Below are 22,779 nucleotides of genomic sequence, written 5' to 3'. Positions count from 1 at the left end.
GCTCTGCTCCGTACACCTCGTACACACTTGGCTCCGCTCCGTACACCTCGTACACACGCGGCTCTGCTACATCCACACTGTAAACCCCTCCTGACCCCACACATAAACTTCAGCTCATCCAGCACCATGACAACCAGCACAGCAGAGTCCTGCATCCACTGAGGCCCCTGATCATGTGACCCCTGACTCCTCCCCTCCTGTGACCTCATCACAGCTCCTGTGCGCACAGAGCAGCCATATATGTGGTGGCGGCTCTGCAGGTGGAGGTATGTGGAGACCCCATTACTGGGCGCAGGGGGCATTAACCCGTTCAGCACGGAGACACTTTGGGGGTCTTGTGCTGCCCCTTTATAAGAATCATACGGTTTTTGTTCTGTTTCCTGTAATAGATACATACGACCCAACTATGGAGACAGGAAGGGGGGAAACGTATTGTTCTCATAGTACAGGACCCCTTTACTGGCCCCACAGTGTAATGCCCCCATTATGCCCCTTATGCAGGATGTATGATGCCCCCCACACAGTGTAATGCCCCCATTATGCCCCTTATGCAGGATGTATGATGCCCCCACACAGTGTAATGCCCCCATTATACCCCTTATGCAGTATGTATGATGCCCCCACAGTGTAATTCCCCCATTATGCCCCTTATGCAGTATGTATGATGCCCCCACACAGTGTTTTGCCCCCATTATGCCCCTTATGCAGGATGTATGATCCCCCCCCCACAGTGTAATGCCCCCATTATACCCCTTATGCAGGATGTATGATGACCCCACAGTGTAATGCCCCCATTATGCCCCTTATGCAGTATGTATGATGCCCAAGGTTTTTAATATAGGCAGTATAGGTACCATCCCAATTTAGGGTCACCTTGCCGCTGGTGGGACGGCTTGTATACTTTTTTTGATCAAAAATAGTTCACTAAGTACCCTATATTTATTATGCAATTTTGCTTTACATTTATATATAATTATGGTAGGGTATGAGATATATTTTTGTCTTGCTTCTTTTTTGCTAGTGTGAACATGCCTCTGTTTCTTGTATGTCTGCCATCTTAGACCTCAGTTCACATTGTCTGGTTTTTTGACTTGTTTGCATTCTGTGCAATTTAAGGGTGTGGCATGCCCTTTGTTGAGCTGATTGGTATATATGTAGCTTACCACGGGCCTAGGTGGTCTGGAGTTGGGACCCGGTCCTATTTGTCTACCCTTTTATATGCATTACTTCAACTTTGATATACAGTAAGGTTTTTAATATAGGCAGTATAGGTACCGTCCCAATTTAGGGTCACCTTGCCGCTGGTGGGACGGCTTGTATACTTTTTTTGATCAAAAATAGTTCACTAAGTACCCTATATTTATTATGCAATTTTGCTTTACATTTATATATAATTATGGTAGGGTATGAGATATATTTTTGTCTTGCTTCTTTTTTGCTAGTGTGAACATGCCTCTGTTTCTTGTATGTCTGCCATCTTAGACCTCAGTTCACATTGTCTGGCCCTTTAGCAGTATGTATGATGCCCCCACACAGTGTAATGCCCCCATTATACCCCTTATGCAGGATGTATGATGCCCCCCACACAGTTTAATGTTCTGGGACGTACTAAAAAGAATGAAAATCAGGAATAAATAAAAATAATGAACATAAAAACTTACAGGTCTAAACATATGGAGAGATATTATGGATTTCTTGTGTATCTTGCACATGGGATGAACATGAAATATATGAAGATTACAAGGGAATGAACACATTCCATATAAACAGGTGTATATTATATTCCTACACTACCACCATCCCCCACACACACAGTATGATGCCCCCACACACAGTATAATGTTCCCGCAGTATCACCTGAGGTCCTGTAGTTGGAATACTCCCTCCGGCAATGGTCTTCCCTTTGCCTGCTCCCCTACATGTAGACCCTCGAGTATGTATACTTGCATGTAGGGGAGCAGGCCTTACTAGATATCGAGGCTTTGTACAGTAATATACCGCATGAGGATGGTATCAGAGGAGTAAGACATTTCTTGAAATCGAGGTCAATAGAGTGTAGCAGACATAATGACTTCATGGAGGATCTTCTAAAACTCACTTTTACTCACAACATATATCTTTTTGACAGGAAGTACTTCCACCAGCTCAGGGGTACTGCGATGGGGAGCCCCTGTGCCCCCTCGTATGCTAAACTATTCCTGGGCTCATAGGAGGAAACCACACTATTCAGGGATGATAAGTGGTGGCATCCATATATTGGGGTATGATATAGATAGTTTGACAATATTTTTATCATCTGGTCAGAGACGAGTGAGCAATTTCTTGAATTTGTCAGGGAACTCAATATCCATAGAGTCGTCCTTAGATTTATATCAGAGTTTAATTATTACCAGTTGCCTTTCCTGGATGTACCAATCAAGAAAGAACGGGATGGGACCCTAGGGACACTCATCTATCATAAACCTACAAGCACTAATAAACTATTAAATTACTAAAAAAAAAAAAACCAAGCAATATCCAAGGGCCAATGTTTACAGTTGAGTAGAAACTGCTCTAATGTCACAGATATTAATATACAGGCAATAGACACGAACACCACATTCAAGGAAAAAGGTACCCACAGTACATTTTGGATTCCGCACAATTGTTTGCAGAAAAACAGGATAGACAGACACACCTCCATACCTAACCAAGACACCAAGAAAAATATGGGGTAACACAAGTAATAGGAACTTGTCACAATCAGAGTGACCTTATCTTTAATATCCTCAGAAAACACTAGGATGTACTTGTGGCCGACCTGGACCTGAGGGTGCTGTCTGATTTACTCCCACAATAACTTTCAGAAAGGGTTGGTCAATTAGGGACCGTTTAGTGCATAGTTTCTATAAAAACCTGCACCCAAGTGGACTTGGCTAGATAGAAGAATCTGTGGTTTCTTTAGTTGTGGAGAATGTTGTGGACGTAATTGGATGAGACCATGTAAATCTTTCTCTAGTTCATCTACGGTTGAAGCCTTTTTCCAGAGGGATTATTCCAACTGTAAAACCTCAGGACTTGTATATGTGGCCACATGCACCTGCCCCCTAGATTATGTATGCACGACCAAGAGGATTGTGGGGGGGGCATTTGGGCGAAATACGCCATGGTCGGGACACCCCATTAGTGAGACACATGAACAGTGTACATCGAGGTGAAACCGGAGACATCTCCTTTTGCATCATTTAGGTGGTTAAACCCAATGTGAGAGGAGGTGATCACAATAGATGTATCCTCAAAAAGGAAAGTGAGTGGATTTCCAGACTGGATTCACTAGGCCCTAAGGGACTCAATGAGCAAATTTCTTATGCCTGTTTTGTATGAATACAGCCCCATTCTGGATTACATTTTTGGATTTTATACTCTACCCATTGCTACTCAGTTCCCTGTGAATGGGGTTCACATATTGTTTTACTTCATCAAGATATCTGAGCTTCTATATCAGAATTATTTCTTATCAGTTATATCCCACTTATACTATTAAGTAACTAACACAAGTGTGGTGATCATTGTATATCTCTAATTATGCAATAGGGGTCAAATTTGACCATTTAGGAATATACTGTGGGCCATCATCCCATATATTTTGTAGTGATAAAGTAGATCTACATGCCTATTGCATGATGGGAGGATGTGCAATACTTGTTTTTAGTCTCCCATGACGCTGATCTCAGAGAGAGGATTTTTCTGTTGGTGGAATGCAATCCAATACCATATGCGCTCCGGCGTGGAACGCAGACATCTGGGCATGCGCATTCTTGACAATGATCCTAGATGCGCTCCAGTGTGGAATGATAACTATGGGCATGCGCAGGTACGAGTGGCGCGGCGTCAATCAGTTTATCTGGCGTTTCAGTATAATACACGTCACTTCCGGACATGCACACTAGGGGATGGACATTATCGGACTTCTAGCTCATGAGAAGTAGCGTAGGTGCAGTACATTATTGTAGACAGACTCCATTCTGTATATCCTGTGACAATTCACCTCTAGGAATGGGAATGGGCCTCCATGATGAACTGGAATATTTAACCATGGACACCTGGCTATTAGGCACACCATGCAGAACCTGTTGGGAAAACGCGTTAAGGCGAATTATTGAAACATTCTCTGCATACCATACCCTTTTCTTTATACATATTGTAGGGGTTTTACTCACTTGCATGCGATGGGAAGAAAACAGGAGACATGTTCCTTTAAAAGTTCATGTTGGTTTATTGCTTCATAAACCCAGAAGCCAAACAGAAAAGCAAATGGCCTTTAGATCAAGCAAACAAAGTAAATGTCCTTAGCAGGTCTCTGCTCAGCCAGGCCTGTGTGGCACACAAGTTGGGGTAGCGTCCAGTGTCCTGGCTTGGTCTGAAGACAAACATACACAGGAGGCCTTCTCCCTCCAAACACACAGACCATGTGCCAAACAACAGACTCCATTTTATAGGCTGATAACCACACCTAGAGATGAGTTATGTGGGTAGCTGGACTTGCCCATTCTCTCCTACCCGTAAATCGGCCCCCAGGTGCACCAAACGATCCTCTTAGTGCTTATGTGCCCTAGAGAAACACTCTGGGTTACATCACAGAGACAGGTCATCTCTGTGACACATACCTCCTATGCGACCATTAACCACCTTACAATACCTTGATACATATCTGAGTTTATGACTACCTCACGGCTGATTAAAAGGAATCTGTCATCCCCTGGATCTTATCTGACCTCGAATATAGGCATACTTGTGTTAGAAATGTTAAGCTATACATACCTGTATGCAGGGTCGGACTGGCCTGGCGGGGTACCGGCAAAATTCCCAGTGGGCCATGGCCCCGCCGCCCCAGCGACAAATAGTAAAAAAAAATTAGGGACATGGGCCCTTTAAAAGCGCGGGAGGCAGGGGCGCATGCACGCGAACCTGACCCGCCACAATGCTCATGGCCGTCGGCCGCGTCACCATCCGGCCCACCGAGGTAAGAGCCCCCTCCCCTCCTCCTCAAATACATACCTCTCCTCGTTCCCCGCAGCTCCAGTGACATCACTACCGCTCTCTGCTCTGAGCACTGCAGAGTCAAGACTCTGACTACACCAGACCTGCCGGGAACGGGAGAGGTTAGGATTTGATTTTTTTTTTTATGTATACAGCAACATGGGGGGCCATATATTGTATGGAGCAGCATGGGGGCACTTATACTGTATGGAGCAACATGGGGGCCCGTATACTGTATGAAGCAACATGGGGGCCCGTATACTGTATAGAGCAGCATGGGGGCACTTATACTGTATGGAGCAACATGGGGGCCCATATACTGTATGAAGCAGCATGGGGGTCCATATACTGTATGGAGCAACATGGGGGCCCATATACTGTATGGAGCAATATCATGGGGGCCCATACGCTGTATGGAGCAGCATCATGGGGGCTCATATGCTGTATGGAGCAACATCATGGGGGCTCATATGCTGTATGGAGCAACATCATGGGGGCTCATATGCTATATGGAGCAACATCATGGGGGCTCATATGCTATATGGAGCAACATCATGGGGGCTCATATGCTTTATGGAGCAACATCATGGGGGCCCATATGCTGTGTGGAGCAGCATCATGGGGGCTCATATGCTGTATGGAGCAACATCATGGGGGCCCATACGCTGTATGGAGCAACATCATGGGGGCCCATACGCTGTATGGAGCAACATCATGGGGGCCCATACGCTGTATGGAGCAACATCATGGGGGCCCATACGCTGTATGGGGCAACATCATGGGGGCCCATACGCTGTATGGGGCAACATCATGGGGGCCCATACGCTGTATGGGGCAACATCATGGGGGCCCATACGCTGTATGGAGCAACATCATGGGGGCCCATACGCTGTATGGACCAGCATTACATGGGGCCCATAATTCTGTATGGAGATGGTCATTGTATCACCTGTATATACCTGTATTACAGCGTTTTTGGGTACTCTGTATATGCTGTAATGTCACAGGTGATCACTGTATTACCTGTACACTATATACAGGGCTCCTGTGTATAATGTCACCGATGATCCCTGTATTACCTCTACACTGACACTATATACAGAGCTACTGTGTATGTCACCAATGATAATATTAGTGTTATTAGCATTGTGTTTTTTATTAATGATCAGTATTGTATTATTCGGTCACTGTGTGGTGGTAATATATGATCTCGTCATGATGTGACAGTATTATTCAGTCTCTATGTGGTCTGGTAATGGTGTGACGGTATTATTCAGTCACTATGTGGAGGTAATATGTGGTCTTGTCATGGTGTGACTGTATTAATCGCCTGTATGTGGTATTCGATCACTATGTGGTCTGGTCATAGTGTGACGGTATTTGTTCCTTGTATGTGGTATTATTCGGTCACAATGTGGTGTTAATATGTAGTCTGGTCACGGTGTGGCAGTATTTCTCCCTTGTATGTGGCATTATTGGTCTTGGTATAGTGGATTGTATTGTGTATGGCGGCCCTTTGTTCTCTCTGACATCAATAAGGGTAAGACTCTTGATTTCCAAAAGAGATTAAATACTTGGATGTTTAACCCCTCCCTGTCTTGTGACTATTACACAGTAGCTAATATGCACTTACAGGTGTTATATGGTGAAAACAAGTAATCGCCTATCCTAAGGCCCCATTCACACATTCATTATTTGGTCAGTATTTTACATCCGTATTTGTAAGCTAAAACTAGGAGTGGGTGATAAATGCAGACATGGTGACGTGTTTCTATTATAATTTTCCTCTGATTGTTCCACTCCTGGTTTTGGGTTACTAATACTGATGTAAAATACAGACCAAATACTGAACGTGTGAACAAGGCCAAAGGATAAGTTATTGATTGGTGTGGGTCTGACTGCTGGGACCTGCACCGATCTTCAGAATGTGGAGCTTTTATCCCCATTAGTATGGAGCAGCATGTGCGACTCGACCACTGATCCATTCATTATCTAAGGGGCTGCACTTGGCTTTATCTGGAAGACCCCAAAGATGATGAATGTAGCTACGGTCAGACATCCCACCTGCTGCTGCATTTTAAAATGAGGATAAAAATTCCCCATTCTTCCAATCGGTGCGGTTTCCAATGCTTGGATTCCACCGATCAATAAGATATCACCTATCTAACCTGTGGATCGATGATGATTTGTTTTCATCAAAGAACCCTTTAAAGAACCGTAATTTTGTGTACATCCCAGTTATAGTATGCGCACAGTAGATGTGCAGGAGCCGCCTGTGCTTTACAGTCAACGCTCCACTATTACGGGAATAATGGCTAACAGGTATTTACATATAGCTGTAGGGTGGGCCCCTAGAGTAAATTTTCCCTGTGGGCCCCAGACACCCCAGTCTGACCCTGCCTGTATGCCTCATATTAGAGGTCTGTTTGCTGTGAAATGGCTTTTTATTCTTTGAAGATTACGATGCTTGCGGGCCAGGGGATGGGAAGAAATCCCCGCCTACTGTGTTGATTAAAATATTTCCCCCCTTTCCTGCATGTCACAGTGCCCTGTGACATGCAGTCGCCATGTCCAGATCCCGCACCTACACGCTTTTTACGGTAGTAAAGCACTTGTTTTGTGTACTATACAGTTATAGTACTGAAGGGATCTTGTGCCCAGGCATCGGGAAGTCACAGTGACTCACTGGCACCTGCACACAAGATCCCTGCAGTACTATGACTGCACAGTACACAGTACAACTGTGCCTTCCATAAAAAGTGAAGTGCGCGGGACCTGGACATGGTAACTGCACGTCACAGGGCATTTCTTCCCGTCCACCGGCCCGCAAACATCGGAATCTTCACTGAATAAAAAGCTATTTCACAGCAAACAGACCTCTGATTGAGGCATACAGGTAAGTATAGATTCACATTTCTATCACCTGTATGCCCATATTAGAGGTCAGATAAGTCCCAGCGGGTGACAGGTTCCCTTTCATCAGCCGTGGAGTGGATTCCCATTAATAAATACTCACTTGGCCTCATTCCTAGTGCAGATACTAATGAAGTCAGAACCTATGAGATTTGTACCTCATAATAGTTGGATAGTTAGGGGTGTATCATCCATAGCAGCAGCTCACACGGCCACTATAGTGCCCGTGAAAAAACACAGAATTTGAGCTTGGTTTAAGTTGGTATCCATGCAGCACAAAAATGCATGTTTACAATGGCCATAAATCAGAAAAAAACTATAAAAAGAAAAATGATCATAAACCCTGCTGTAAATAAATAAAAAGGAAAAGTGCATTTAAATAAAATGGGGTTCTTAGCGACACTGTTTTTGATAAAAAATAGCATGAAAGCTATCCCACCATGGCATGGTGAACCCATTCGGAATAGTCCTACTCTGTATAATAATAAAAACCTTACCATGTGTCAAAGCCTCAAACTTCTGTGTGTGAATCACACATGAGATCTAACGAGATAGAAAATTACAGTCAGGGGAAGACGGAAAACATTCATATAGACGACCAGTGAAGATGAATGTCATACTCATCATGAAGTAGTTATTTCTCATGTTACTTGTAATGAATATCTCCTGCAGTATTGCTAATACCGATTCCAGTGTTGGTAAATGAGACGAGAATTAGCTTCATGGAAGATGAGTCTATGAGAAACGTGTTCAGCTGCAGACTCCGAGGAAGAAACTGCTTGTTGTCTGTGGCCTAAAATATATAGGTTTTATTAGTAGATGTAAAGAAGAAAACTAAATACTGTAAAATAATATATCTCCTCATATGTTTCCCCTTATTATCTCCAGTAATTGTATTATTACACAGGATTTTTATGATGTTACATAGGCTCATCATCTTCTCATTCAGGTCCCTACAATATCAGATCTTCTCAGTGAAGATCTATTAAAGAGAATTTTCCTTATGGAATCATCAAAGTTGGATTTGGACAGAGACAAGATTGCGGAGAGAATATTACACCTCACCCTAGAGATCCTCTTCCGGCTTACTGGAGAGGTGAGAGATTCTGATGACGTCACATTACATCATTCTTATGTATGGGAATAACAGATGGACAGAACTGGAGAGGTGAGGACTCTGGAAATGTCTGTAGTGAGATTTATTAATGTGTCTCTCCATAACCAGGATTACACAGTAGTGAAGAAGACCTCTAGCGATCGCTGTCAGGCCCCTGTGACTGAGGGATGGGGAAGACCTCTGAGCCCAATCACAGAGCTTCCATCTCACCCCCTGATACATGAGGACATCAATGACCAGAAGATCCTAGAACTCACCTACAAGATGATTGAGCTGCTTACTGGAGAGGTGAGAGATTCTGATGACTTCACATTACATCATTCTTACCTATGGGAATAACAGATGGACAATACTGGGAATACTGGGATATTATACAGTAGCACAACGAAAGCATCTGGGGGATGACTGTATCATTGTATGTTTCAGGTTCCTATAAGGTGTCAGGATGTCGCTGTCTATTTCTCCATGGAGGAGTGGGAGTATTTAGAAGAACACAAAGATTTGTATAAAGACGTCATGATGGAGGTTCCCCAGCCCCTCACATCACCAGGTAATAGACAGGACTAAATACACATGGACTATAATTATCTGTATGTAAAGAATGAATTCAGTCCCTATATGTGTTTCCTCCAGTTCTATCCAGTAAGAGGACAACACCAGAGAGATGTCCCCGTCCTCCTCTTCCACAGGACTGTAAGCAAGAAGATCCCAATGTTCCTCAGGATCATCAGGTAGATGGAGAGAAAGTGTCATGAGATCTCGCCTATGATATGTAGAGGGCTGTGAAGGTCTTGTGTTCAGTCTTGTTTTATCCACCAGTATTATATGTTTTCTATTTGTGTAATGAGAACGGTGGAGATGGCAGGATTAGAGCTGATCATAGACGTGACTTGTCATCTATTTGTGACTTTTACAATATTTGTTTCAGGGTGAAGATCTGACCCATATTAATACTACAGAGACATATGTGAGGGGTGATGAGTGGTGTAAAGAGGAGATTCCTACATATGACTACCCAGGTGAGTAGTATCCACTAAATGCAGAGAAGTCACATATTCTTCTCAGTCACCGGCTGTGGCTGTTTTATCAGTGGTGTAGTCCGGCTATATCACAATCGTGTGATCACCATTTTGCTTCTAGACCACAACATTCTCTTCCACCGAAAACTGTTCAAATGATTTTGGGCATTGAAACCCTTTTCCATAGAACTTACAACCTGGAGGCTCCACCTACCCCCTGGGATAACGAGACGATGTCCGTTACCTGCCCAAATCTGTAAACCACAAAGCCAAATGACCGCATACGTAGAATGTGCTGACAAGTTAGAAAATCACTTTAAGAAAAATATTTTGATGGGCCTGTAAGAGAAAGCGGAGGGTAATGATGTTGTTGGCTTCCTAGATCCCTGATATCTTATTGGATGAATCTACCTTCTCTCCCTTCTGTGCTGCTGAATGTCCTCATATGGTCCCTACAAGACCAGGTCCAGTCTTTTTGACCAACATTCACTCTTACTATGATTGATAACATTAAATGTGCAGTGAGGGCAAAGTGTGAATTTCTGTACAATAATAACAGAGTTTCCCTTTATCCTGACTTTTCAATTTCTTTTAAAACCAACTAACTTCAAACAAGATTGTGATAAACTATACAGAAAACATTACACCTGTGCCATGATATATCTCTAAGCTAAACACCTCAGGTCTGCACTATTATAAAAAGTTCTCTTTAAACGTCTAATATTTCTTCTTGAAACTCATCTGACAGAAAATATTGTCCCTTACGATAGTTTAGATTGCCAAGAGCCCCCGAGCCCCATACTCTAATTACCCCAGAGAGGTTTCACCGCTAGTTACTCACTTATTACTGATGAAGACTGTTGAGTTTGATCATTTCAGTAGATGTGTTATTGTCTATACTCACAGTTTTGACCACAGTAGTTAGTGCCCAAAATACTCTGATTTAACCCCTTCCTGCAGCCTATTTTGTGTTGCTAATCAGGCCCCATTTTTCAAATCTGACGTGTGTCACTTTATGTGGTGATAATTTTGGAATTTTTCACAAAGGATAATAGGAAACAAATGGACCTTACAAATTATTTTCCAACTTCTCTTGAATCCGACAATCCCCTATATACGGTTGTACACTACTGTTTGGGCACATGGAAGGAATAAGAAGGGAAGGAGCGACATTTAGCTATTTGAATACAGATCTTGCTGGAATAGTTTGCAGACACAATGTATTGGGGGCACTGTTCATAGTTACCTGGGAGCTGAAAAGATGGCCACCGCGAACAGGCTTGCACCATCTACTCCGTTTTCCACATCCCAGGGATTGCCTTGCTCATCACCCTTTAACCAATCCTTACCATGGATTTGGACTTACACAGAGATCCCTAGGCTTGGGCCACGGTGTTACCTGCTGTTCTGTGGTGTGACATGGCAAGAAGAATAGTCAGGTATATGGGTCAGAACCAGGAGGGCAGAGAAAATACAAAATCAGAAGACAGAAGAGTAGTCCGTAAATGGGTCGGAGTCACAGCAGGAAACAAATACACAAGCCGGGGGCTGAGCACAGAGGACTGAACCAGAGGAGAACAAGGCTGTATCTGGCCGCTTCCGGCAATATGCTTCCAGCTTTAGTAGGGTGTGGTGCTTTCCAAATTGCTGAAGCAGGGAGCAGATTACTCCAGCTGGACAACACACACCCATACTGTCAGACTGGATGGTACTACTGGTCCCAGCAACCCTAATCTTAGTGGCTGGACAGAGCCTGCGCCGCCCAGAGCTTCTGGTTCTATCGTCTGCTCCATCACCAGCGCCACCTGCAGAATGAATAAGGGGTCTCCTGGTGACTGAAGCAGACGTCGCAGGAGCAGATCCCAGAGGAGATGGGATACGCCATTTGCAGAAGCCCTAATATAACAAAATGGTAGAAAACCAGAGCAGTATAAATCCCCATAAAGTGACTCCATTTTGGAGATTATAGCCCTCAATGAATAGTAGTGACTATTTTGACTCCACAGCCTCTTTCCAGAAATTAGCACGCAGTGGATGTTGAAGAGGGAAAATTGCACATTTGCCATTTTATTACCCAACACATAGTGTCCAGATTGTGCTCCAGGAGACCCACACCGTAAATTAAGTGGGTTCTTCTCACTATAGTATTGCCAAATACATGGATGCTAAATGTGGTTTGAACACACTGCAAGGCTCAGAAGCGAGGGGGAGATCTGACTTTGGGAGAGCGGATATTACTGGATCGGTTTATGGAAGCCATGCTGCTTTTCAAGAGCCTTTGAGCCACTAATAATGTGGTAACGTCTGTTTTTCCACTGACAGATGATGGACCTGAGTGGGGACTTTTTTTGTGAGATGAGTAGAAGTTTTTATTGGTATTATTTTTCCTACATAACATTGTTTGGCTTTTTATTCCATAATTTGGAGGCAGAATGAACAAACAGTTGAACACCACTGGTTCATCCTTTGAGGTTTTCCATTAGACTGTGAACTGTCATTGTCTTGGTGAATAATTCAATATTTTTACATAACTTGCCATTTTTATGGAAAGTTTAAGTAGAAATGTTCAAAAATATTAATTAAAAAAATATTGTATTCAAAATAATAATAATTGGTTTTATTCTTAGCAGATGACTGTACCAGGAGATCAGAGGGACAGCCGACATCTTCAATTTTTAAATCAGATGATCTTGAGATTCCACAGGATACAATTGAAGTGAATGTCATTACTCCAGATATACTATCATTCCTTCACAGCAAAGATCTGTCATCTGATCCTTTGAAACACGTCCTGTCTTCTGATTCATTACCGACTACTAAGGAAAATCATAGTCACAAAATAAGCATTAAAAAACTAACTGCTCCTAAAGCAAAGAAGCCATTTTCATGTTCAGAATATGGAAATTGTTTTCCCCTTGAAAAGTCTTTTCTTAAACATCAAAAAATTCACACAGTAGAGAATAGATTTTCTTGTTCCAAGTGTGGGAAATGTTTTAACCAGAAATCAAATTTTGTTAGTCACCAGAGAACTCACACAGGGGAGAAGCTATTTTCATGTTCAGAATGTGGGAAATGTTTTGGGAATAAATCATCTCTTCTTAGACACCAGAGACTTCACACAGGGGAGAAGCCATATTCATGTTCTGAATGTGAGAAATGTTTTGGTAATAAATCATCTCTTCTTAGACACCAGAGCAGTCACACAGGGGAGAAGCCTTTTTCATGTTTAGAATGTGGAAAATGTTTTGTAGTGAAGTCACACCTTGTTAGACACCAGAGCCTTCACACAGGGGAGAAGCCATATTCATGTTCAGAATGTGGGAAATGTTTTGGAAATAAATCATCTCTTCTTAGACACCAGAGCAGTCACACAGGGGAGAAACCTTTTTACTGTTCGGAATGTGGGAAATATCTTACACAGAAATCAAGTTTTGTTAGGCACCAGAGAATCCACACAGGGGAGAAGCCTTTTTCATGTTCAGAATGTGGGAAATGTTTTACTCACAAAGCACATCTTGATAGCCACCAGAGAACCCACAGAGGGGAGAATCCTTTTTCATGTTCAGAATGTGGGAAATATTTTACACAGAAATCAAGTTTTGTTAAGCACCAGAAAAGTCACACAGGAAATAAGCCTTTTTCCTGTTCAGAATGTGGGAAATGTTTTAACCAAAAATGGAATCTTGTTATACACCAGAGAATCCACACAGGGGAGAAGTCTTTTTCATGTTCAGAATGTGGAAAATGTTTTCGAGCTAAATCAACTCTTTTTACACATCAAAGAACTCATACAGGGGAGAAACCTTTTTCATGTTCAGAATGTGGAAAATTCTTTAACACTGGATCGGCTCTTGTTAGGCACCAAAGAATCCACACAGGGGAGAAGCCTTTTTCGTGTTCAGAATGTGGGAAATGTTTTACTCACAAAGCACATCTTGATAGCCACCAGAGAATCCACACAGGGGAGAAGCCTTTTTCCTGTTCAGAATGTGGGAAATGTTTTAACCGGAAAGCGCATCTTGATAGCCACCAAAGAACCCACAGAGGGGAGAAGCCTTTTTCCTGTTCAGAATGTGGAAAATGTTTTGTACACAAATCATCTCTTCTTTATCACCAAAGAACTCACACAGGGGAGAAGCCTTTTTCATGTTCAGAATGTTAAAAATGTTTTAACCTAAAATTGTATCATCTTAACCCTTTCACCTCCGAGCTTGTTTTTTTCCTTCCTGACCAGGCCAAATTTTACAATTCTGACCAGTGTAATTTTCTGTGGCAATAACTCTGTAACGCTTTAACGAATTACAGTTATTCGGAGATAGTTTTTTCATGACACATTGTACTTTACGTTTCCCTTAAATTTAGGTCAATTTGTTTATTTGTGAAAATATCAGAATTTTGGTGAAAATGTTGAAAATTTAGCAATTTATTTAACACCTTGGTTGCATAAGCGAATATCTATCATGTTTTTTTCTGTTGTTTTTTTTTAAAAGGTGCTGCTGAAGATATATCTCGCAGACAATTTTTCTATATATTAACTATCTATCATATCTATCTATCTATCATATAACTATCCACGGTATCTATGCATATCTATCTATCCATACAGCTATCTATTTTTTATGTACTTTGCCCTCACAGGGTGTTGCTGCACTTTCTTTATATACATTGTGCAGTTATTGCAGCTGGCACCTGTTCACACTTAGGAGGTGCTGGTCAGGTTTTCTTACTATTTATCACTATAGGAGGTTTGTAACTGCCTCCTCCCTGACTCGGCACTCCTCCCATTAACCAGCAGTTGATGTATAGCCAGTTCTACCAGCCCATTAAATTGTAGGCGTTTTAGCCCAGAATTGACATGTATTGTCAAAAGTTGTAGGCTTGTAGCCCAAAAGTGGCATGTAGTGTAGAGCAGGACCCATCAGATGGGAGGTCTCCTTGCTGCGGTTGATGGGCACACACGAATTGGCTAATTTATGCGCTAAGAACCTTTGTTTTTTGTAAGTACAGCTTACTGAGTAATACAGTTTAGATCTAATGTTTCCATTGTTTTTATGTATCTTGGCCCTCACAGGGTGCTGCTGCACTTTCTTTAAATACATAGGTAGATAGATAGATATGAGGATAGATATATCTATCATATATCTATCTACAATATCTACCCATATCTATCATATATCTATCTCTGTATCTAATGAAGATAAAGGCAGCGCTCCAGTCTTCAATAGAAATCCAGTGGTTTATTGACACAGTCATGGTGGTAATCGCAGTGGAAACGTTTCGTTCCTATTGAGGAACTTGTTCGAGCAGTGCATAATCCATCTAGTGAACCATATAAAGGTGCAGCAATTAGAATTATAACAATTACATTTATCATAAAATCATGAAAAGTGCTTAGAGACAGTGCATAAATATACATAGACTCATCCACATATACATAGTAATTCATAATAGACCACTCCATTAATGTGTACCTTTTTGTATAAAGTGCCAGCAATGTCATAGTTATATTAATTGATAATGTGATTTCACCTGTGTAAGATTTAACCCCTTAGTGACCAGACCAGTTTTTTTTTAAATCTGACCAGTGTCACTTTATGTAGTAATAACTCTGGAACGCTTCTACATATCCCATTGATTTTGAGATTTTTTTTGTGACGCATGATACTTTATAATAATGGTAAATTTAGGTTGATATGTTTTGCTTTTATTTATAAAAATATCAGAAAAATGTTTTAAAAATTGCAATTTTCAAACTTTGAATGATTATCACTTTAATCCAGATAGTCAGACCACACAAAACCATTAATAAATAACATTTCCCTCATGTCTGCCTTACATCAGCACCATTTGTAAAGCGTTGTTTTACTTTGTTAGCATTTTAGAAGGTTTAAAAATGTAGCAGTAATTTTTCATTTTTTTCAAGGAAATTAAAAAAAAATTTGTTTATAGGAACCTGTCCAGTTTTGAAGTGACTTTGGGGGTCCTATATGTTGGAAACCACCCAAAAGTGATACCATTTTAAAAATTGCACCCCTCAACATATTTAAAATTGCTTTCAGGTAGTTCATTAACCCTTCTGGTTCTTTTCAGGAAGTAATGGGAAGTGGCATGACAAGAATGAAAAAATTTATTTTTACCACCTATATTTTGATAACTTCTGAACAGGCCGCTATAGCTGGCTGACTCTAAGGCCGTTATTTGACCGTTACCTGCCATGGCAAACATCAGGACCACACAATCAAGATCTCAGGGTGTCGATGAGGTTAAAGAGGGAGCCCAAACACTCTGTTAACTATTTAGATTCTGTAGTCACTATTGACAGCAGAATCTAAGGAGTTAAACGTTCATGGTCGGTACTAACACTGATCTAGGCTGATGCAGCAAGTTGTCAGCTATAGTGTACAGGTGACCGTTACAGGATTGTCACCTGTCATGGAACGCTAGTCTCTTATATCGCAGGTCAGTAAAAAGATATCTTATGGTCACTAAGGGGTTGTAGCGTCAGCGTCTCTGTCTCCTGCTCGGCAGAGATGCCGATCCCCTTACCGCTGAAGCCCCAGAACAGCTTCCACTGCTCCTCCTCCTGGCTCCCATGCTGTGATGGCCCAGGTTACGCGCACCACACGCAGATTCCCGAACACTGTGCTTAGGGCGTGCGCTCCCTGCTTCTTAAAGGGGCTGTGCGCACCGTCTTAACATGTCCCCAGCCAATGGCCGGAGGACATCTGTTGTTTAAGGCACCTCCTCCAAAATGGAGGTGCCTGTGCAATGCTGAAGTTTGTTTGCTAAAACACTCTCTCCGGCCCTCAGGTCCTTGTGCTGTTCACCAGCCTGTCTATCAGCCATGTCCACCATCCGAACTACCAGCCGTGTCTGCCTACCAGCCGTGCCCGCCTTCCATCCATGCCTATCTGCCGTGCCAGTTGGCGACCTGTCACCAGTCCTGTGGAACCCTGGGTCTTTTGAGAGGAGGACACGGGCTGCTTGGAATGGTGGAGACCCTCATCCCCTCTTTTAGTCTCCCCTGATGAATCAACGCGTTGGGAGCAGGATACCTCCAATATGTTTTGGTCATGAATAATAGGATGACATTACACCAGGATGAATCAAGCCATGATGCACTTTAGGATTGGGTGAGATTGTTTCATTTTGCTTGGTATAACAACAACCCGAAGGATTCTTTCAGTGAGGCTTTGTTGATTTTCCCTGACATAGTCCACGGTACCTTTTTGAATAGAGGTCAAGTGGGATTTTACTGTATAGTCCATGGTACCCCTTTTTTTTTGCTTAAGGGCATGTGGGATTTCATTGTATACCCTATTATCTGAGCACATACATGGTATCTCTATATGATTGTTATTAATAAATGTCAACCAATACTAGTAAGGGTAATATTTAATTGTATGATCCTCAATGCTCTGGATGAATTGAGGTTATCTTTTCTAAACCCTACATACTTGGTATTTGGCATTTTGAGGTGTGGTTTGCATGTATACACAATTCTAAACTAACTATGGTAATTCAGAAGACCCAGGGTTCATAATTTGGCCCATTAGGGTTTTTTTTACTCAAAAATATTTTTTTTTAATACATATGTAATAAATGTTATATTTTAACTATCTTGCTTAATATTAGTCCTGTGGGAATCGCCTGCTCTCACACGAGGTCGGTCCCAGAGTAGCACCTGGTCCACCTTGCCGGTCCCTCCTTGGCTCACGGAATCAACTAAGCCACTGTATTGCCAAGGTTGGTCCATGTGAGGTCCCTAGTTACGCCCCTCCGGTCCCTCCTTGTACCATGGCACAGTGGTTCCACCACCTCGCATCGTAACAGGGGTTAAACATAAAGTCTCACCCATTGATGTGACTAATATCCCCCTGACCGGCTGTATGCGGCATCACTGCAATGTCCGCAACTCTTGGAAACATGGGAGTGATGCATAAGTCTATTGCGCGTGCGGCCATATTGGAGACCATTCTCTACAATATGAAGACATACAACTACTGCGCCTGTCAATGTAATGAGACATAGGAATGACTCAAACTCATAGCACATGAGTGCAGCCATATTGAAGTCTATTCTGCATAATACAAGAACATTTAACTACTGCGCACATCTATGCAATTGAACCCATACAACTGTGCTAAAGTATGTTGTGCTACTAACTCTATCCAATCACTAGAATACTAATATTCTAAAACAAAATACATCATAAGCGCCATGTCTCTTATATTATAAATTATATTGGGCATCTAATCTTTACACATATTGGTAAATCTATTGTTTAAAGGGACAGCATACATAAAACCAAAGATATACCAGTGAAAAAATCACTTCTATATATACTAAACAATCTCAGATATTAGATGTACATCATAATTTGGTGAAGTCCATTGAGTGTAAAGGCGAGTCCTATTATCTATCACTCATCTGTGAAGATAAAAATAAAGTGCAAAATAGTGTAGAAAAAATGAAGAGAAGTCTATACAGTTAATTTTGAAGAAAGTCATATATGGGACATATATACATCAAATTAAACTGTGTAACGTAAAATCCACATTGAGATCATTTGGTTTTAATGCATTCAACTTATAAATCCATTTTAATTCCTTCTTTTTCAGTATCTTTTCTCTATCTCCTCCTCTCTTTGGCATGGGGGCATGATCTAGAATACAGAATTTCAGATCCCTCTCTTTATGTCCCATTTCAGAAAAATGTTTGGAAACTGGTAGATCCATTTTTTTCTTCCTGATGGTATAGGGATGATGATTAAATCTCGTTTTAAAATCACAAGTTGTTTCGCCTACGTGTATTAATTTGAACGGACATTGTAAAGTATAGATAACGTATTCACTCTGAAGTCAGAATTTTGTCATACTGTTTTTTAGTAATTGGATGTATAAAATATTCCAGAACTCTGTATAGAAGATTTAAATGGTCCATCTTTTTATCTTTCAAATTATTTGCTCTTTTATATGGGAATAAAGGGGATCCCTAAATTCTTCAACTTCAGTAATATATTTCCCTAACATTATCCAATGTCACTTAATTATCTTAGAAATCTCCCCACTTTCTTCACTAAGATTGGTGACCAATGAAATTCTTTTGGACTTTGTTTCATGTCTTTTTTTATCTTTTAGGAGATTACGATGAGCCATCTTCGCTCTGTTTTTGCTTTTCTCCAGAACAGCCTTTGGTTAATTTCATGTCAAAAATGTAATTTATTTAAATTTATCAAATTCTGGTTGTATCAAAAAATAATTGCTTATAATCCTCTTAAGTCTTAAATATTTACTGCAATGTAAAGATTCTACTAATTGTCTCAGGTGATGGCTCTCAAATTTTAATAAATTGTTCCTATCTGTCAATTTGGGGTATAGAGTAGTAGATAGCCTCTTTATCACCTTGGACCAAAACATCTAAAAATTGGATTTCTGTTTCATGGAATACAAGAGTAAACTTAATGTCCTCTATCTGATTTAAAAAGACCTCAAACTCTAATAATCCCTCAACTTGTCCTGTCCATAGGATGAGGACGTCGTCTATGTATATCCACCACCACAGAACATACCGGAAGTGGTGGGACACATAGAAGACATCCTCCTCCAATGCCATCATCATCAAATTAGTGTAAGCGGGCACCATATTGGTGCCCATGGCCCATGACAATCTCCCTTATCTTCAGTCTCAGCTACCTCAGCCTTTACTGAATCCTCTTTTTTAGAGAGCTGGGATGTACGCTATCATTTGCGAGGCTGAACTGTAACACACAACAATTGAGTCTCCCCAATCTAGGGGCTCCTAAGAATGAGGGAGGATATGATTCAAGCAAACAAAATAATCGGATCATCAGCTTGTCTTCAGACATCTTGACAAACGTATAACGGAAAGTTTTAGGGAGTGGTTTGTCATTTGTACCCACAATCTGTTTTGATCCCTTTGTGTGGATTAAGGATATTAATCTCTTCCTCAGGAAATTCAAATGGAAATTTTTTTGCCTATACTGATAGATCTAAGTGCCAGCAGTTGGGGATATCATTGGAGGATCTTCCTGATGTAATGCACACGCCCGGGCTGAGCAGCGTGTGCGTGTGATTCCACTGGACCGTGCCGGAGAGTGAATGCCTGGAGGGGCGTAACTAGGTATTCACCCGATCCGACCAGGGTCGCACGACGGCATACGACGCCAGTGCACCAAGGAGGAACCGAGCAGAGGGACCAGGTGCTACTCCAGGACAGACCCCGGACACGGCTGTTGACCCACACAGGGGAATACAGGAACAGACTGGTTAGGCTTTCGCACAGACTGGTGGGTATAGGCAGGCACGACTGGTATGCAGGCAGGCGGGTATGCAGGCAGGGGGGTACAGGCAAGCACAGCTAGAGTGCAGACAGGGAGGCACTAGCAGGTAGGAACACAGGCGGGATAGGACCCAGTACACACTGGGACTCAGGAACAGAACCACAGATGTGGCGGACAAACACAGCAGAGTGAGGCCGCCCAGAGAGGTGAGCGAGAGCAGGGCAGGACGAGACCGCCTGGAGCGGTGAGCAAGAGTAGAGCAGGACGAGGCCGCCTGGGGCGGTGAGCAAGAGTAGAGCAGGACAAGGCCGCCTGGAGCAGTGAGCAAGAGGTCAGAGCAGAGCGAGACTGCCGGGGCAGTGAGCAAAGGAGTCAGCGGAGCGAGACTGCCGAAGCAGTGAGCAAAGGAGTCAGCGGAGCGAGACTGCCGGAGCAGTGAGCAAAGGAGTCAGAGCGGAGCGAGACTGCCGGAGCAGTGAGCAAAGGAGTCAGAGCGGAGCGAGACTGCCGGAGCAGTGAGCAAAGGAGTCAGCGGAGCGAGACTGCCGGAGCAGTGAGCAAAGGAGTCAGAGCGGAGCGAGACTGCCGGAGCAGTGAGCAAAGGAGTCAGAGCGGAGCGATACTGCCGGAGCAGTGAGCAAAGGAGTCGGAGAGGAGCGAGACTGCCGGGGCAGTGAGCAAAGGAGTCAGAGCGGAGCGAGGCTGCCGGAGCAGTGAGCAAAAGGGTCAGAGCAGGCTAGAACCGCCGGAGCGGTGAGCAAGGCAGAGCAGGGGGGACAAGGCTCTGTTCCCACGGAACAGACAGGAAGGGAAAGGCAGAGCCAGATACCCACAGGGTACTTGCAGTGAAGTAGCGAGTGGACCACAAACTCACAAACGGGAGTACAGAGACAACAAGCAGGAGTTAGGTACGAGTTCAGACTCTGCAGAAAAAGGAAAGGAACGGACATAGAGGCAAAACAGGTAAAAGATAGGAGAGAGTTCAGACTGGAACTGAGTGTACGGAGGAGACCAACACTGCAGCGGGATACAGGAGCGGGTCTGGGAATACGGCCCCCAGAGAGGCGGGACGAACAGGCAAGGAGCGTGTTCAGACTGGCCTGGAAATACAGCCTCCAGGAAGGCAGAACGAACAGGCAAGGAACGTGTACAGACTGCAGGTTAGGGTACACAGATAGGACACAATACAGACATGGGAACAGATACTGCAAGACAGGTAACATAGACAGGACCTGGCATGTCAGAGACAAAAGCCAACAGACAGGGCAAGATGCTCAGGCAGGGATTGATTGGAGCAGCTGGGTTAAATACCAGGTGACAGACAGCAATAGGCTGAGGACGCACAAGGGGTGTGACCCACAGCAGGTACAAAAAGCAGGAAGTGATCAGGCGCCGCCCTTAAGCAGCAGAAACAGACACAAACAGACAGCATGGAGGGAAGCCAGAGAGACATTCTGGACTGGAGATCAAGTGTGCGCTCTTGCACAGTGGGAGATGGACCACTATGCAAGGACGCCGCCAGGTATGTTACAGTACCCCCCTACGCCCCCTCTTCTTCAGGCCTGCCAGAATCTTCCACAGGGAATTCGAGGGCCAATCCTTCACTTCAAGGAGATCACTTCCACTGTCCACAGGAAAAACTGGTCTCATCTGGTTAGCTAGGATGCTACCTCCTATCCAGCCATCCTCAGCAACAGACGAAACGGGTGGAGTACCAGGAACAGCACACAAGGAAATCTCTCTCCACATATTTTCAGGTGGCACCCCAGAGGGTACAGGAGACAACTGGAAGTCCTCCACCGGGTTGGAGGGGAGCAGAGACTTGGGGGTAATCTCTGCTTCGAGGTACATCTTGTCAAACTCACAGGAAGAAATAGACGGGTTATCAGGTACAGGGTGAGAAAAAGTCACTGTCTCTTTGTTATCTGGTGGTACCCCGGAGGATTCAGGAAACAACTGGAGGACCTCCGCCGGGTCAGAAAAGTGCAGAGGCTCGGGGAAAATATCTGCTTCAGAGTACACTAGGTCGGACACACTGGACGAAGCAGGCGAGGTATCGGGTGCCGAGTATAGGAAAGTCTCTGTCCATTCACCACCAGGTGGCACCCCAAAGGGTTCTGGAGACAACTGGAGGTCCTCCGCCTGGTCGGAGGGGTGTAGAGACTCAAGAATAATCTCTGCTTCGGAGTACACTAGGTTAGACTCACTAGGCGAAGCGAGCGAGGTATCAGATCCAGGATATAGGAAAGTCTCCGTCCATTCACCACCAGGTGGCACCCCGAAGGGTTCTGGAGACAACTGGAGGTCCTCCGCCTGATCGGAGGGGTGTAGAGACTCGGGAGTAACCTCTGCTTCGGAGTACACTAGGTTGGACTCACTGGAAGAAGCGAGCAAGGTATCAGGTACAG

The 22,779-nt window shown here is 43.3% G+C and overlaps 1 protein-coding gene and 1 pseudogene across 1 annotated transcript in view; both read left to right on the top strand.

Annotated features, from left to right (window-relative positions):
• LOC141205550 (uncharacterized) overlaps positions 1-14,482 on the top strand; it is a 241,269-nt pseudogene extending 226,787 nt beyond the window's left edge.
• Positions 1-22,779, top strand: part of LOC141205544 (uncharacterized) — a 216,762-nt gene that overhangs the window by 41,835 nt on the left and 152,148 nt on the right. The window contains exon 2 of the mRNA XM_073664111.1: positions 138-266. Coding sequence (XP_073520212.1) covers positions 138-266 — 129 coding nt within the window. The remainder of the gene's footprint in view (positions 1-137; positions 267-22,779) is intronic.

The sequence above is a fragment of the Phyllobates terribilis genome, unplaced genomic scaffold (genome assembly GCF_046119375.1).
Source record: "Phyllobates terribilis strain yellow unplaced genomic scaffold, ASM4611937v1 Scaffold_140__1_contigs__length_4765195, whole genome shotgun sequence".
NCBI classification, from domain to species: domain Eukaryota; kingdom Metazoa; phylum Chordata; class Amphibia; order Anura; family Dendrobatidae; genus Phyllobates; species Phyllobates terribilis.
The sequence above is the reverse complement of the archived record's forward strand: the minus strand, read 5'-3'. Positions and strand labels throughout refer to the sequence as shown.